We start from the raw sequence: 15,030 nt of genomic DNA, 5'->3' as shown, positions 1-15,030 counted from the left end.
AAATGCAGTATAGATAATGTTATTCCACAAATACAAAAAAAAAAAAACTAATAAAACTAGCAGTTAGCATCATGAATTGATACCAAAGCGTTCAAAACTAATAATAAATTTCACAAAAATAAGTAATATTAATTTGACAGGCTTACCTTCCATTGCTCAAACAATGATGCCTTTGAACTTGAATAATCCAACATTACACATAGCATTTCTGGAAAACTTCTATACGAGATTGTTCCACTTTTTAATTCCTCCATGTACAAACTGAATATGCTGGGTGACTAAAAACATTAAAGCAATAAATTAATAACAAAGATAAAATTCCTCAAGCACTAGAATCGCAATTTCGATCCATTTACTTATCGATGAATCAATTTGGGTTGTTTAACTAAAAGGGGCTAAACTGGTCAAACATGTTGAAAGTCATCCAAAGCTTAATATTAATGCATTGAACCTCCTAAAGTCTTTCATTGAAAAATTTATTAGTATTACAGAAATCTGGCTTTACAATCGTGATTATAAGTATCTTTTGGTTACTGTTTACAAATGAATAAAAACAAGTGCTAGTAGGTGCCTTCAGTATTAAAAAAATGACTTATTCAACTGACTCAATTGACCCCCCCCCACCCAATATTTTAAACTATAAAACAATTTTCATGTCAATAACAAACCTCTAACAGTGAATGAATAAAAGCTTTTCTGCAAGCCTTGCGTTCAAGAGAAGACGCTTGAATGCTAATTTGAATACATGAAGCCTGTGCTGCTGCAACTCTACTAAATGCATTTTTCGATACAGAAATAAACTGACTTTTACAAATAAGCAAAGTTGACCATTTCATAAGCCTATAGCAACCAACATGAGACTGAAGCTTCAACTGCTTTTCCATAGTCTGCACAAGGTTTGCTGCAAACGTTTTCATAAATATAGCCTGCTTTAAAGACTTGACAATCAAATCATCCACAGCTTTCCTTGAACCTCGATCATCATAAATATACAGTGTCATAAATATTAAATCCACCAACTGTGATGCAGTCTCAGATGTCATCTCTGCAAATTCAATACATATATAACTGTTAAATTTCAAACTACATTTTTAATAATAATCGTCAACATCAAACTAATTAACAAAATATAACAATAATCGTAATCCATCATCTGCATTTACACTAGGGATATGCAAATGGTACCGGTACCGAATTTGGAACCGTCGGTACCAATTAGATACTAACATTTTGGGGTTTTGGGATCGGAACAGAACCGGGATTTTACCAATTTTTTTGTCTTCAGTGCCAGTATCGTACCGAGTATTTTCCGTATGCATACCCATTTTTTTGAGATTTTCGGTATCGGGAACCAATATATGCGCTTCTAGAAGTTGACTACACCTCTATCGGTCGGTATTGATGACGTATCAAGAACAATGATCACTTGAACTTTTACTATTACTTTTTGAACTTTTAGTTTTCATGTTTTCAACATTTTAGTATTTGAACTTCTGGTACTTTACTTTGAACATTTTGTTATTCAAGTTTCGGAATAACATTAAATCTTGACTCTTAAAACTGTTGGTACTAATTAGATGAGATTAAATGTTGTATAATAGCTTTTGTTAACTTTACATGAAGAATAGTATTATTTTTCTTAAAAATAATATACTTACTATTTTTTATTTAAGTGCGTTTTTTTTTCTTAGGCCCCTCACTATTTTTTACGCCTTGCGCCATTGATTACGATGAGAACACATCACAAACAAAGATCAATTAAGAATTAAGTGCATGTACACAGGTTAGTAACCTGAATTAGGTAAAAATGTACACGGATTAGTAACACTAACTAATAATAATAATAATAATAATAATCAGTAATTTGCATTTACAAGTTGAACATCATATAACTATAAACAGATTGCATGCATAAACTGAAACATGATAAAAATAAAAATTAGGTTATGGTGAAATTAACATTGAATAACCTGAATTAGGTCAAATGTAAACAGGTAAGTAACAATAATAATAATAATAATAATAATGACCTGAATTAGATAAAACGGAAGGAATTTGAGAAGAGAAGATCTGAATCCGGTTCTTGGTGGAGGAAGTTGGAACAGTAGATGCAATCGATATCAACGGCTGCTCCATTGATACGAGCTCTGATCTGCTTCAAATCAAATGAAGATAATTTGAAAGATGATCGGAATAACTAACAACGGTGAAATGTTTGTTATCAATCGTCGAATAATAATATCATGGATTATGAAGCTGCGGCTTCAGGTGTGGTGTGGTGTGGTGTGGTGTGGTGTGAGAAGGATGGTGATGTGTTTGTTTTTTAGGGTTTTAGGAAGCTCAAGTTCTTTTTTCTTTTACTCTTTTTTTATTGTTATTTTATTTCATACTCTACTTATAAATTATGTAAAGAAAATGTTATTCGACTTAACGTAGGTAGGGAAGATGCTTGGACGAAAACATAAAAACTATTAATTATTAATATATGTAAAAAAGTTTCATATAAACGGTGGTTGAGCATAAATTTTAAAAAAAAACGAAAACACGTAAATTTAAATTACTGAGTAAAAACATGGAAAAAAACATGGAAGGTGAGGGCCATCCTGACCAAGCTTATTTTTCACCATTGATGTTGAGAAAGGGCTAACAAATATGATATGTCGATAAGTGAGAAGGGGGTTTAGTTTTTGAGGGTTTTTATTTGATAAAATCATATGATATAGTCATGTGAGATGTAGATGATCAAATGACACAAAAGGTGCACCATAAAATTAGATGAATGGTGTAAGATTGAGTTATTCACTTCCCCCACTCTTTTGAAGTTCCCGAATGAACTCAGGGTAAAGCTAGCGTACAAATTAAATTAACGTATTAATTGCGAGAATCAGGTAATGTAATTATATTTACAAGTAGTGTAATCATATCAGGTAATGTAATTATATTTACAAGTAGTGTAATCATGTAAGTACACTATGTTGTAATTACACTACACTATAATTAGGGTTGTGAAACGGTTCAGAACCGGAACTGAACCAGAACCAAACATTTCAGAAAAATAGAACCGGAACTTACCCGAATATAGTAAATCGGTTCGGTTCCAAAACCACATAAGCCGGTTCTCACTAAACAGTTATGTTCAAGAACCAGTTCGGTCAATTTGGTCATCAAATGGGTTGTGAAAATTACAACAATCAAAAATTAATATTAAGTCAAACCAACAAAAAATAGTGACATTCAAAGTTTAATATTCAAACCACCCAAATTAAAAGTAGTAACAATAAAGGTTTCAATAAATAAAACGGAATCTAAATAAAACCATTCAAACAATTGTCAAATGAAGTATTCAAATAACCAATAATCAGTCTTCATTCGATCTTCAACTTCTCAATCTTCTCATAAACATCTGAATAAAATAAAGTGTTAGGAATTCATAAACTAACCGAATAGAATATGATTAACATAATAATAATAATAATAATAATAATAAGTACCTTTTGTGAACTCATCGAATTATTCAGATTCCTCCTCTTCATTTATTGGTTTTCTCCAGGTTTGAATCCAATCTTGTGTGCAAATTAAAGCCACAACAATGATAGGGGATAATGAACTTCTATATGAGTTTACTAGCCGACCGCCTGTACTGAAAGCATACTCTGAAGCCACAGTTGAAACAGGAATAGACAAGATATCTAAAAAAATAAAACTAATTAGCTAGATCTATATTTATATAAAAATCAACTTATAAAATAACAAATATTTACCTTTCGCCATATGCACTAGAGTTGGATATCTGCTTGAATTAACCCTCCACCAAAGCAAAATATTAAAATTGTCTTTCATTTCTTCAACATCCTCTAACAGATATCTTTCGAGTTCTGTCCTCTTACTTGATGACTGACTAGTACCACCACGAAATTTTTGAAGTTTATCCATCCAAATCTTTTTACCGTTACCTTGGTCAACTTTGTTTCCTGCAGATACCGAAATACTTGAAACAAGTTCATCCAAATCAATGTCATCATACTTTCTTACAAGTAGTTGCATCTCTAATTTCATCTCATCAACCAACTCACATACCCTCTCTTTAAATTCTACATATGTCTTAAGCAAACCAGCTTTTCTCGTCAACTCACAATTTTGTGTAATCCAATACTCTACCATAGAAATCTTCACCCGCGGATTCAAGATAGATGCTATCTTAAATAAATTATTAATTCTACCCTTATCATCATAATATTTTTCAAACTTGTTTTTCATCAACCCAAGCATATGCTTGACTTTAGAAAGTTGTCTCGTTCCATTCAACTTTTTATTTAGGTTCTCGTTGATGTCCATAGTCTCAGCAAACACTTCATGTGCAATCACATAGTTAGAACAAGACAAATCTATTGTTTTTCTCTTAAAAAGCTCAAGTATACCTGTTAATTTTCTTGCAAAGTTCCAATCACTATGATATGGAATATCATCTAATTCTTGCCTAAAGCTGTTATTCCTACGAGCATACAATTCCAACGCCTTTTCAAGTTCAAGAGCTCTCTCCAAAATATCAAAAGTGCTATTCCATTTTGTTGAAACATCCAAACATAACAACCCTTTAGTATCTATTTTTTTTCTCATTAACACACGCTTTGAATGCTGCTAGCCTAGCTGGTGAGGCTCTTATGTGCTTAACAACGTTACAAATGCATTCAATGGTTGTATTATTCGCTTTCAAATCATCTTGAACTATAAGGTTAATTGTGTGTGCCACACACCTAACATGTAAATACTTACATGTACTAAGCAAATTTTTAAGCAACTTATCTTTCAATATGGAAACAACAACATTGTTAGATGATGCGTTATCTAGAGTGAATGTCATTACTCGCTCAATATTCCATTCATCTAGACATTCCTGAATAGACCTTGCTATATCATCGCCTTTATGACTAAGGATTGGTTTGAAGTTTTTAATTCTCTTATGATACTGCGAGTTGTCATCAATGAAATGTGCAGTCAAGCACATGTAATTGATACGCTGGACCGATGTCCAAGTATCTGTTGTAAAGGAAACCCTTTGCTTATTTTGTATAAAAAAAAATTCTTAGTTTAATTTTCTCTTCCATATATAAGTCTTCCATGAACTTCCTAAAACTGGGTCTCTCAACAAACACGAACGGGAGCTCATCTACAATAATCATCTTAATTAATAAACATCTAACCTTAATCAGGTCAAACTTCCACATGCTCAGTGTACCTTGGCCATCACCAGTGTTTTTAAAAACTAAATTAGGCTGATCACCTTTTTGGTTAGCCGGATTCAACTCACAATTTACATAATGCTTGTTTAGTGAGGATGTGTCGCTTTTACTTGACCCTGACCCGTCAATTGTGTTTTTACAATTTGCAGTTTCCAAACCGATGGCCATCCTCATCATAAATTGCATCCATGCGTTTCCAACATTTAGCTTTGAGCTTCCTTTTTGTTTTAACACTTTTTGATTCTCGGCTTGCATTTCTTCGACGGCTTCCTTCTCATCAATAGAAATATCTTGTGGTGGATCCATTCTATACAAATTCACTAAGGATTAGTATCCATTCTATACACACATAACATGCTAAAAATATGTTTATTTACATTTAAAAATGTTCTAAACGAACAAAATTGCTTTGGCAGACTACTTTATACATTTACATCTCCTTTAACATATTATAAAATGCCTTGGTGTTTTAAAGAACCAAAAAGTAACATAACGATTATTATGATTATTGTTATAATAGCAATAACTATAATTATTGCTATGGGTGAGATTTACTAGGTATGGTTGTTGTTGTATCAATAAAAAGCAATTCATAATTTCCATTCAAATTAAGTACAAACATAATCAATATTCGTAATGTTCACCATTAAATGATTTTGTAAAGCAAAGTCAAAGACCCAAAACCCTTAATATAATGTAGACATGAATACACAACTTTGTTTATGAGTGACGTTAGAAATCAAACTTAAATACATAATAGTAGATAAACATGAATTAAAAAGGCAAATAATTAACATAAACAATACCTTTATAACTTTTGGTGGAGATTGGAGGAACGGGAGCCTGTTGGAACTTGGAACACAAATTGTAAAGAATTATAAGCCGTAATTTTGGAGGATGATGATGATGGTGAATTCGTGATCCTAGTGTTTTTTTAAAGATATCATGTTCTTAGTTTTTTTAAAAGATATTGTGATCTTCTATTTTCTTAGAAAATCTAAGTTTCTTCTTAAAAGAATAGAACAAACGATTCTTAGCGGTTCTTTCATTCTTTAGCGGTTAAGAACTGGAACCGACCCGATAGCCGTTAGGGACAACATCTGAAACCCGAGACTGACCCGACATTCCATATGGCGGTTCTGAAACACCAGTTTGGTTCTAGTTCCTCGCTTCTGACTGTTCCGAACCGTTTTTTGCTCACCTCTAACTATAATTACACTATGTGAGTTAGGTTAATGAACAATAATTCTTAACGTAAACGCACGTGATGTGGACTAAAGTATACATATTATTATATATATTTCCCTACTATTTTTAGTACTTTTGAGGCATGTTTTTATTGAATATTATTCTTGATTGGTTCATGTTTGAGGTTTTTAAGGGTTCATGAGACGATAAGCTAATACGATGTATGAATTATAGACTTGAGACGACGAGTAAATCTTTAAGCAAGTTTTATATTAATGAATGTGATACAAAAAATTGCATGTCTTTTATATGTTGGTCATGAGATAGTTGTTTTGGATAAAAATCTGCTAAGGATAATGTATCCAAATCCGTAAAGTGAGGTCTAGTGCTAAAACGATAACTTTGAGTATATTAGCGAAAATGGAATGAACAACATGATTTGTTGCGAGGAAAAACCCTTTGATCTTGTTCAGATCAAAAGAAAAAAACCCCGAGTGATGACAACTCGTCGATCACCAATTTATTAATAACAAAAGGGATATTGGTTTTTAATACTCCCAACTTTTACTCGTTGGATGATATCACTCCCAACTTTCGATTTGTTACCCACCACCCCCAACTTTCACCTTCTTTGTTTCTGGCACTCCCGAACTTAACGGACCCTAACTCCGTTAGTTTTCTTGCTGACGTGGCATTTTTTACACGTCTCCTTTGCTGACGTGACACTGTTTATTTAATTAGGTTGGCATGCTTATGTGTGATGTGGGTCCCACATAGCCACCTCTTCTTCATCTCCATCATATTAAACCTATTCATCTCCATCACCACCCACCAACCTCTACCAGGTGGTTCTCATCATAGTCATTTGAATGTTTGACGACCATGTGAACTAGATCTGGCGGCTGACGAGAGACGACCATGTGAACTAGATCTGGCGGCTGACGGCGACCACCGACACCCCTCTCCTTCCCAAACAAACCACCAAACCTAATAACTGCCCAAAATCCCGCCGGTAATCTTTATCGAATAAGGCACCACACTTAGATTCAAGCAAACATTTTCCGCCGCCACCGTCTCAAAAGCACCGGACTATCACCCTCTCTCTCTTTATCACTCTTTTGTTGGAGTTGAAGATGAACCAGAGGCGACAAGGAATGGAGAATGAAGACAATCTCTAGGAGAGGAGTGGGTTTCAGGTCTTTAGCGAGGAGTGTTGATGGCGGTGGTCTTCAACGGTAAGTTTCACATAGGCACAAAAAAAATAAACCGCAACACATACGCATTTTGTGGCTTTAAAGTAAGTGGTATATGGAATTAGGGCTTGAACTTAAGTGTTGCAGGTGGTGGTTGGTGGAGGTGGTGGTGGCGATGGCCGGCCATAGGCGGCGGAGGTGGGTGGTGGTATATTATATGGAATTAGTATTATTTTTTTAAAAGGTATTTCCACATAAGCATGCCACGTGTATTAAAAATGCCACGTCAGCAAGAAAACTAATGGATTTAGGGTCCGTTAAGTTCGGGAGTGCCAGAAACAAAGAAGGTAAAAGTTGGGAGTAATGGGTAACAAATTGAAAGTTGAGTGCGATATCATCCAACGGGTAAAATTTTGGAATATTAAAAACCAATATCCATTTATTTTTTAACGTTTTTTTTTGTATTACGTTACCCCCTGAAACTATATTATGCTACTCTCAAAAACTTTTGTAACCACACAACTATACCTTTCAAGGTTAAGAAACCTGCAATTTAACCGGAATCTATGGCGTAAGCGTAAGGATATGTTGGAAGAGAGAGAGAGAGAGAGAGCATGGGTTAATTAAAAAAGAAAACTTATCATTGACCCCTTTTAGTTTAACATAGTTACATATTATACTCTTTTAATTTGATTTGAATTTTAAATCACCTTATACTTAAACATTTCATATTACATATTAATCAAATCCAGTTGTTGATTTTGGTTTATAATTATCTTGCATTTTCTTATTTAATTAATATTTTGTTTATCAATTATTTTTGTTGAGTAAACTCTAAAACTACTGATTATAAGAGTATGCGTTTGATTTGGTCGAATGATATCAATAAAATCATTGTATTATTAAGTTCAAGTTTGAATAAATTTGCAATATTGTTAAGCAAACAAGTTTGGGTTATTTTGACCTGGCCCATATTAAACCGACTTGTTTTGGCGTACCTATTTTTGCCCCATTGATAAAAATTTTGGATTTGCCATAGCAAATGGGTTAACTAGGTGTTAGTATGCGTGGGAACGGGTAACTCAATGTTGGTACGCGCGAAACGTGCTTGGAACACGCCAAACGCATAACCAGGTGCCTAGAGAAAATCGTTACCAAGCTCTGCCATACGCGAAATGTGTAATCAGGCCCCGGTAAACGCGGAACCGGCAAAAAGATATTCTTAATATACGTTTAAAAAAACATTTTACTACTCCCTTAGAATTATTGGCTAGATCTGTCAATGACTACAAATCCAATTTGTTAGTAGGTTTATTTAATTCTCAAGTTGTGCAATCATGGTGGGTGACGGCTGGAAAATATAACCAACTCGTTTTGTCTATTAAACCTTTTTCACCTTTTCATTTCTTTTATCTTTTGCTTTGATTTTGTTAAATTTGAATTTATTATTTATGTTTCCTAATTATAAAAGATTGATTTCGTTTTGTATTGTCATGTTCTCTTCATCTAAATAAACTATTTTAAAAGAAATAAACATTTTTTAATTGAACAATGAGTGCAATGGTTTAGAGACTATACCGCACTTACGAAATTATGAAAACAAATAGACAAGAGAGTTGGTAATTTCATAACACTTGATTGGAATGTTTAAAATTCCTTCACTTGTATTTAAAATTAAAAAGGAAAAAAAAACATTACAGCCCAGCTTAATAAGAACACATGACCTGTTAGACACTTTATCATCACAAACCTTGATATTTTAATTACTTCTGTTGAATTTTTAGAGTCCTTGAAAAATTTAACATACCATTTCTATAAAATTTTCAAAACTGATTTAGAGTTACGGAACCGACCCCACATAAAGTGAGTCTTCCTCTGTCCTTACCTGCCATGGTAGTATGGTACAACATGTCCATATCTGTTCAGCCAAACAAGATACGATACACCACTATATATATATATATATATTTATTTATTATATTAATAAAAACATTAAATATGTAGATAGCAGTTGATGCTTGCATTACATGTCTTTACAAAGAGAAGAGAAGAGAAGAGAAGCTCCCACGTTACCATATGATGACGCGCCACAACCTCTGTTACCTTCATAATATATAACATAATACAATTGGTGTTTTAGCAGGCTCTACACTTGATGAAGATCATATCATATATCACACAATAAACAAAAACGTAATTATTCACAGTCTATGAAGAACTCATCCAAAGATTCTATGGTAATCACTTGATCCCCATCTTTTTGTTTGATGAATGTCTTTGTGTCTATTTTGTCATTGATTTATATATATATACATACATACATACAGAAAATGGCGGATATGCAAATACAAATATATCATGAGAAGAAGTCTAACAGAAGCAGAGGGTGTTCTGGGAAAGATAGAAAGATGGCATTGCAACAAGATGTACCACCAACCTTGCTCTCTCTCACCTTTCACTTTTTATATATTTTAGTTATTGAAATTGTAGTAAATTCTGTTTTCAGGTAGAAAAACTTAAGAAACGGCTTACGCACGAAGAGAATGTTCATAGGGCTTTAGAATGGGCTCTAACCCGACCGTTTGGGCCGCTTCCTCGCCTTCCTCCCTATCTCTCTCCAATGGTAGGACACTCAGGTTCCCTTACATTTTGAGCCACTAATAACAAACAGAAAAATAATCTCAAGAGGTGCCCTTATATAAGGATTTTCTAAATTTGACATATTTGATAAATTTTCGAAAATCACAAGTTGACTATTTGTAATTGATGCTAAAACCATAAATAAACGCGTAAATTATGCTATTAAGTGATCTAAGCTTCCTAGGCTAATATATATGTCTGTAAAAGAACCATCGTTCATAGACATTTGTTTGGAAATTCGTTTATTTATTAAACGAACGAACAGGAACACATGTGTCATTCGTTTAGTTATGTTCGTGAACGTTTGTTCATTTAAATTCCTTTATGTTCACTAATTAGTTTGCATTAGTTTAAGTTCGTTTATTTATATATTCATTTAAATTTTAGGCCCATTAAAATTTCGTTTAGTTTTATGGAAAAATTTTCTAACCATTACAATTTAGTATGTTATTAAGGCCCAACGGATTGATGTTCACGTTTACTTTTAATTGGTGTATGCTCAATTATTTTCGTATATATTTGTTCATCGATGTTCGGTTATGTATATTCGTTTGTGTTCATTTATGTTCTTGAACGGTTCGTTTATACCATTAACATAAACAAACATGAACACGCTCTCTTTTTTAACTAATGAATGTGGACAACAAACCCGGTTTGCTTAATTGTCCATGTTGGATAATTTGTTCGGTTAGTGTTAAACAAACTAACACGAACATGCCCCCTCTTGTTGGTTCTGTTCGTTCACACGATATTGTTCCAAAACGTGTTGTTCCGGACACGCAAACCGGCCCACGCCAGTTCGTTCACACTTTACAGGCCTACTAAAATAGAAAAGTAGTGAATATTGGCGAAATTGAGGGAAAATACCGAATGACGAAAACGGAGCATTAAATGAAAGAATTTAGGCCTGACATACGGGCCAGATGATTTGGCCCATCGTGACTTTTCGTCTGTTGGTTATGGATTCTGTAACTTCACTCTTAGCGCAAGTTATGCCCGTTTAAAGTTCGGGCCCTTTCTAGTTTATGTTTTGATCGTTCTCTTGAACATTTGAATCAATGCGAATAATATTAATAATTCTATTACTAATGAACAAAATTCTTGTCTAATTATGTGTATTAACAGACGCTGGAACTCTTAGCTGAGGTAGCTGTTTTGGAAGAAGAAGTTGCTAAGCTAGAAGAACAAGTGGTTCAACTTAGAAAAAACCAATATGAAGAAGCTATCCACATTTCTTTCCTTAAGAAGAATCTTGAAAATAAACTTGATTTTCAAGAAACTCATAAAGAGTCAAAAAACACAGATCACAATATGAACAACCACCAATCTACAAAACCGCAAATCCGAATGGTCAAAACCTTATCAAGAAAATCCCAAATCGACTATATGGCGTCAGAAAAATGCATGGATACACGGAAATTACAGGTATGTGTTGGGTCTATATCTTTGGTAGGAAATGTATTGATGGTTAATTTTTATTTATTGTTTTTGTAGTTTGAAAAGGGATTTTCCGGAGATGACAGGCCGAATAAGATTTCAGAAAGTATTTTGAAATGCTTAATGTTTGTTTTCGCACGAATGAGCTCAAATTCAGCCTTGAAAATGACAGAAATGCTACCTTCACTAGCCCCGTGTGAGAATCCATGGGCAATGGACTTTAAGGATCCATAAGGTATCTTTTATGAATTTGAGAACACGGACATCGGTCCATATAAGTACTTGTATGAAGTTGAAGCAAAAACTATCGATAAAAATCGAACAACAATCTCTGTGTTCTTAGCACAACGACTAAAGTAAGTACTTGACAGTTATATAATATCTTGTTCTTTTTTGAACATTATTTGATGCTGTTTTTTGATCTTTTAGGATCTTACTAGGAAAACTTGCATTGGTTGACTTAACAAGTGTCACACATCAAGAGAAGCTTGCTTTCTGGATTAATATATATAACTCGTGCATGATGAATGTACATATTAATTTTTTGAATCAATTGTTTTCGTTTTATGTGTTCGTTTAAACTGATCTTGATGTTTCGTGTGATGGTGTCAGGCGTTTCTTGAACATGGCATACCAGACACACCCCAGAGAGTCGTTGAACTAATGCAGGAGGTAATGACTATATAAAGTTAAAACTTCATATTAATGATATATATGATTGTGGCCTTATTGTTTGGTACTCATCAGGCAAAAGTAAATGTGGGGGGTCATCTTTTAAATGCGTTTATCATTGAACATTTCATATTGCGACTCCCGTGTCACGCAAAATATGTAAGTGAAACCGCTTATAGTCTTCTATTGCCTTAGCTTAGAAACTATGACATATAAAACTGATTACATGATCTTTCTTTAATGCTTAAGACTTCAACAAAGGGTTTCAAGGACGATGAATTAACCGCACGAAACATATTTGGGTTGGAGTTGTCTGAACCTCTAGTGACATTTGCATTATCATGTGGAAGCTGGTCCTCTCCTGCTGTAAGTTATTAAAATCATTTAGTTAATCTCCTGAAATACTATGTTAATGCATATCCTGGTTGGTAATTGTGGATTTGTAACTTGATTACCAATATTAGGGTGTAAACAAGCCGAGCTGAGCCCGAACTCGCATAAAGTTGAGCTTGGCTCGTTTATTTTAAGAGAGCATGAAGAGCGAAGAGGTCGGGTCGTTAATAATTTTTCAAGCTCGGGCTCGGCTGATTTGTTATTTATTTATAATTACAATTTAATATATAATAAAATACATATTCACTATTTTTAACTTATATTTATGTGCAATATTTATCATGTTATTGTAGGGGTGACTATTTCTGGCACGACCTTCCGAAGACGGCTTGAAAATAATAAAGTTTTCGAGTTGACTTGAATAAACCATTTGGTTCAACAGATTGACCCCCCAACCTGTTTAGTTAACAGGCCAGCCTGGCCACTAGCCTGCTTATGACCCATTCAACCCATTCTTTTGCATTCCAACAACTCGATTAACACATTTACGACTTGGTTAACACCCATCAACCTGTTTGACACATTTAGATAAACGGGTTAAACATGTCGTGCTCAGATTACACAATTTTAACTGTGTGTGGGTTAGGGTTAATGTTTATGACACAAATAAATAAATATTTTTGGGTTGAACAGTTCAACCTGACAACCCAACATGATTGACACCCCTACAATGATTGTATATTTACTATAAAAGTATATTATATGAGTGTAATTAATATACTTGTCAAGCTCCGTATGTGATTGCGCTCGAGCTCGTTTATATGTGAAGTTTGTGCTCGAGCTCGTTTATTAAATGAGCTCCAATTTAAGCTGAAGCTCGTTTATACTCAGCTTAGCTCGTTTACACCCTGAATTAAAAACTATACAACTTGGTAGTTTTAAATAAACAGATATATTTCTAATATTGCCACTCTTTTTGAATCATTTTATTTAACAATTTGATACTTTCTGGAATGAAGGTAAGAGTGTACACTGCTTCCGAAGTTGAAAGTGAACTTGAGGTTGCGAAAAGAGAGTATTTGCAGGCTGCAGTTGGGATTTCAACCACAAAGCAACTGCTAATGATACCAAAACTGTTGGACTGGTATATGTTTGACTTTGCTAAAGACATGGAGTCTTTTCTTGACTGGGTATGCCTTCAATTGCCTACTGAAGTTGGAAAAGTAGCAATGAAGTGTCTTGAAAGAAAACCGATTGAACCACTTTCAGATCGTGTTCGGGTTAGTCCTTATGAGTTCCATTTTCGGTACCTCTTTTACAAGTAATACTTTTGGCAGATGTTATTATGATCAACTTGCATACGGTTTTTTTTAAGTTTTCTGATATACAATTACACAAATCTGTATAGAAAGCAGAAATCTGTATATGATACAGTTGTCAAGTTTATTAATTATTACATATATATGTTTTGTGACATATTTTGGATTCTTGTTGTAGAGTGGTGAATTAGTTTTAGGTTGTTTATATATTAAAGCATCATTTTCAGATATATGAACCCTTTGATTACATTGAGGGTATGGAATTTAATCATTGTTTTATACATATGCATACCTATATATAGGTCTGTTCTTGTCGAAAAAGATTTGTTTTGACACGGAAGGTACTTACGTCGTTATAATTACACGCCATATGTATTGAAAACGTGGATGTATGGAGAAGAATATGTTTAGCAAAATGTGTGTAAGAGTAATCTCAATCTAATAAATTATAAAATGATGAACAACACAATCCTCTACAAATAGAGGCTAAACATGGGACACAGATACAAGAATGATTATGTGTATATCCCTGACAAACTCTCTAATAAACAAAATAATAAATGATGGGAGATTGGATTTAATAATCTTATCTTTGTTTGGTTGGTCATTAATAACACTAAATGAGAATATTCTTATCGTAAGTCTTGCCTTTTAAACATTTTTGTCTTGTTGGACAAATTTAACGGCGTTAAGTTTTATCTGAATTTCAAACCGTTATTCTAGGGCTTTTGATCGGAATAAGGATACAAGACGATTAATGTAAAACTTATCTTGAAACAGTTCTCCATACGACTTTTTTTTTTGTTAATTGGAAGTTAAAATCCAATTTGCCATAAATGTCTAAAATTGCCCATGCATATATGCCACATGATAAAATTATAACTACATTATACGATTCTCCTAGTTCTCAATATTGATGTAAATAGTAAGATTTATACTCTCTTTTTATCATTAAAAACAAAACTCGGATGCCAGTGTGGATCCCGATCATGTCAACATAGTTGGCCT

General features: G+C 33.6%; 1 protein-coding gene and 1 long non-coding RNA gene across 3 annotated transcripts; one reads left to right on the top strand and one right to left on the bottom strand.

Annotated features, from left to right (window-relative positions):
• Positions 1-53: 53 nt before the first annotated feature.
• LOC143602441 (protein ILITYHIA-like) lies at positions 54-2,215 on the bottom strand. The gene is made up of 3 exons (XM_077079542.1): positions 2,031-2,215; positions 669-1,045; positions 54-278 (listed from the first exon to the last, which is right to left on the bottom strand). Exons 1-3 carry the CDS (start codon positions 2,134-2,136, stop codon positions 129-131), a joined length of 633 nt encoding a protein of 210 aa, XP_076935657.1. The 5' UTR covers positions 2,137-2,215; the 3' UTR covers positions 54-128.
• Positions 2,216-11,310: 9,095 nt separating this feature from the next.
• LOC143602440 (uncharacterized) lies at positions 11,311-12,709 on the top strand. Of its 2 annotated transcripts, XR_013147843.1 has the most exons (4): positions 11,311-11,686; positions 11,756-12,054; positions 12,128-12,227; positions 12,311-12,709. It is a non-coding gene; the product is annotated as an uncharacterized LOC143602440 (long non-coding RNA). The 2 variants fall into 2 exon arrangements; XR_013147842.1 differs by having other exon boundaries at positions 11,311-12,054.
• The last annotated feature ends 2,321 nt before the right edge of the window (positions 12,710-15,030 follow it).

Source organism: Bidens hawaiensis, unplaced genomic scaffold, assembly GCF_021521415.1.
Source record: "Bidens hawaiensis isolate Kalapana, Puna unplaced genomic scaffold, B.hawaiensis_p1.1 tig00058927_1, whole genome shotgun sequence".
NCBI classification, from domain to species: domain Eukaryota; kingdom Viridiplantae; phylum Streptophyta; class Magnoliopsida; order Asterales; family Asteraceae; genus Bidens; species Bidens hawaiensis.
This window is presented reverse-complemented; position numbering and strand designations above follow the sequence as displayed.

Bases quoted from the DNA above. Each gene is read 5' to 3' on its own strand.
- LOC143602441 (XM_077079542.1), bottom strand. From the start codon at position 2,136: ATGGAGCAGCCGTTGATATCGATTGCATCTACTGTTCCAACTTCCTCC. The intron at 1,046-2,030 runs GTCATTATTATT...TTGAATTTGCAG, and splicing joins TTCCGTTTTATCTAATTCAG to AGATGACATCTGAGACTGCA. The intron at 279-668 runs GTTTGTTATTGA...TAATGTTTTTAG, and splicing joins TTATTCATTCACTGTTAGAG to TCACCCAGCATATTCAGTTT.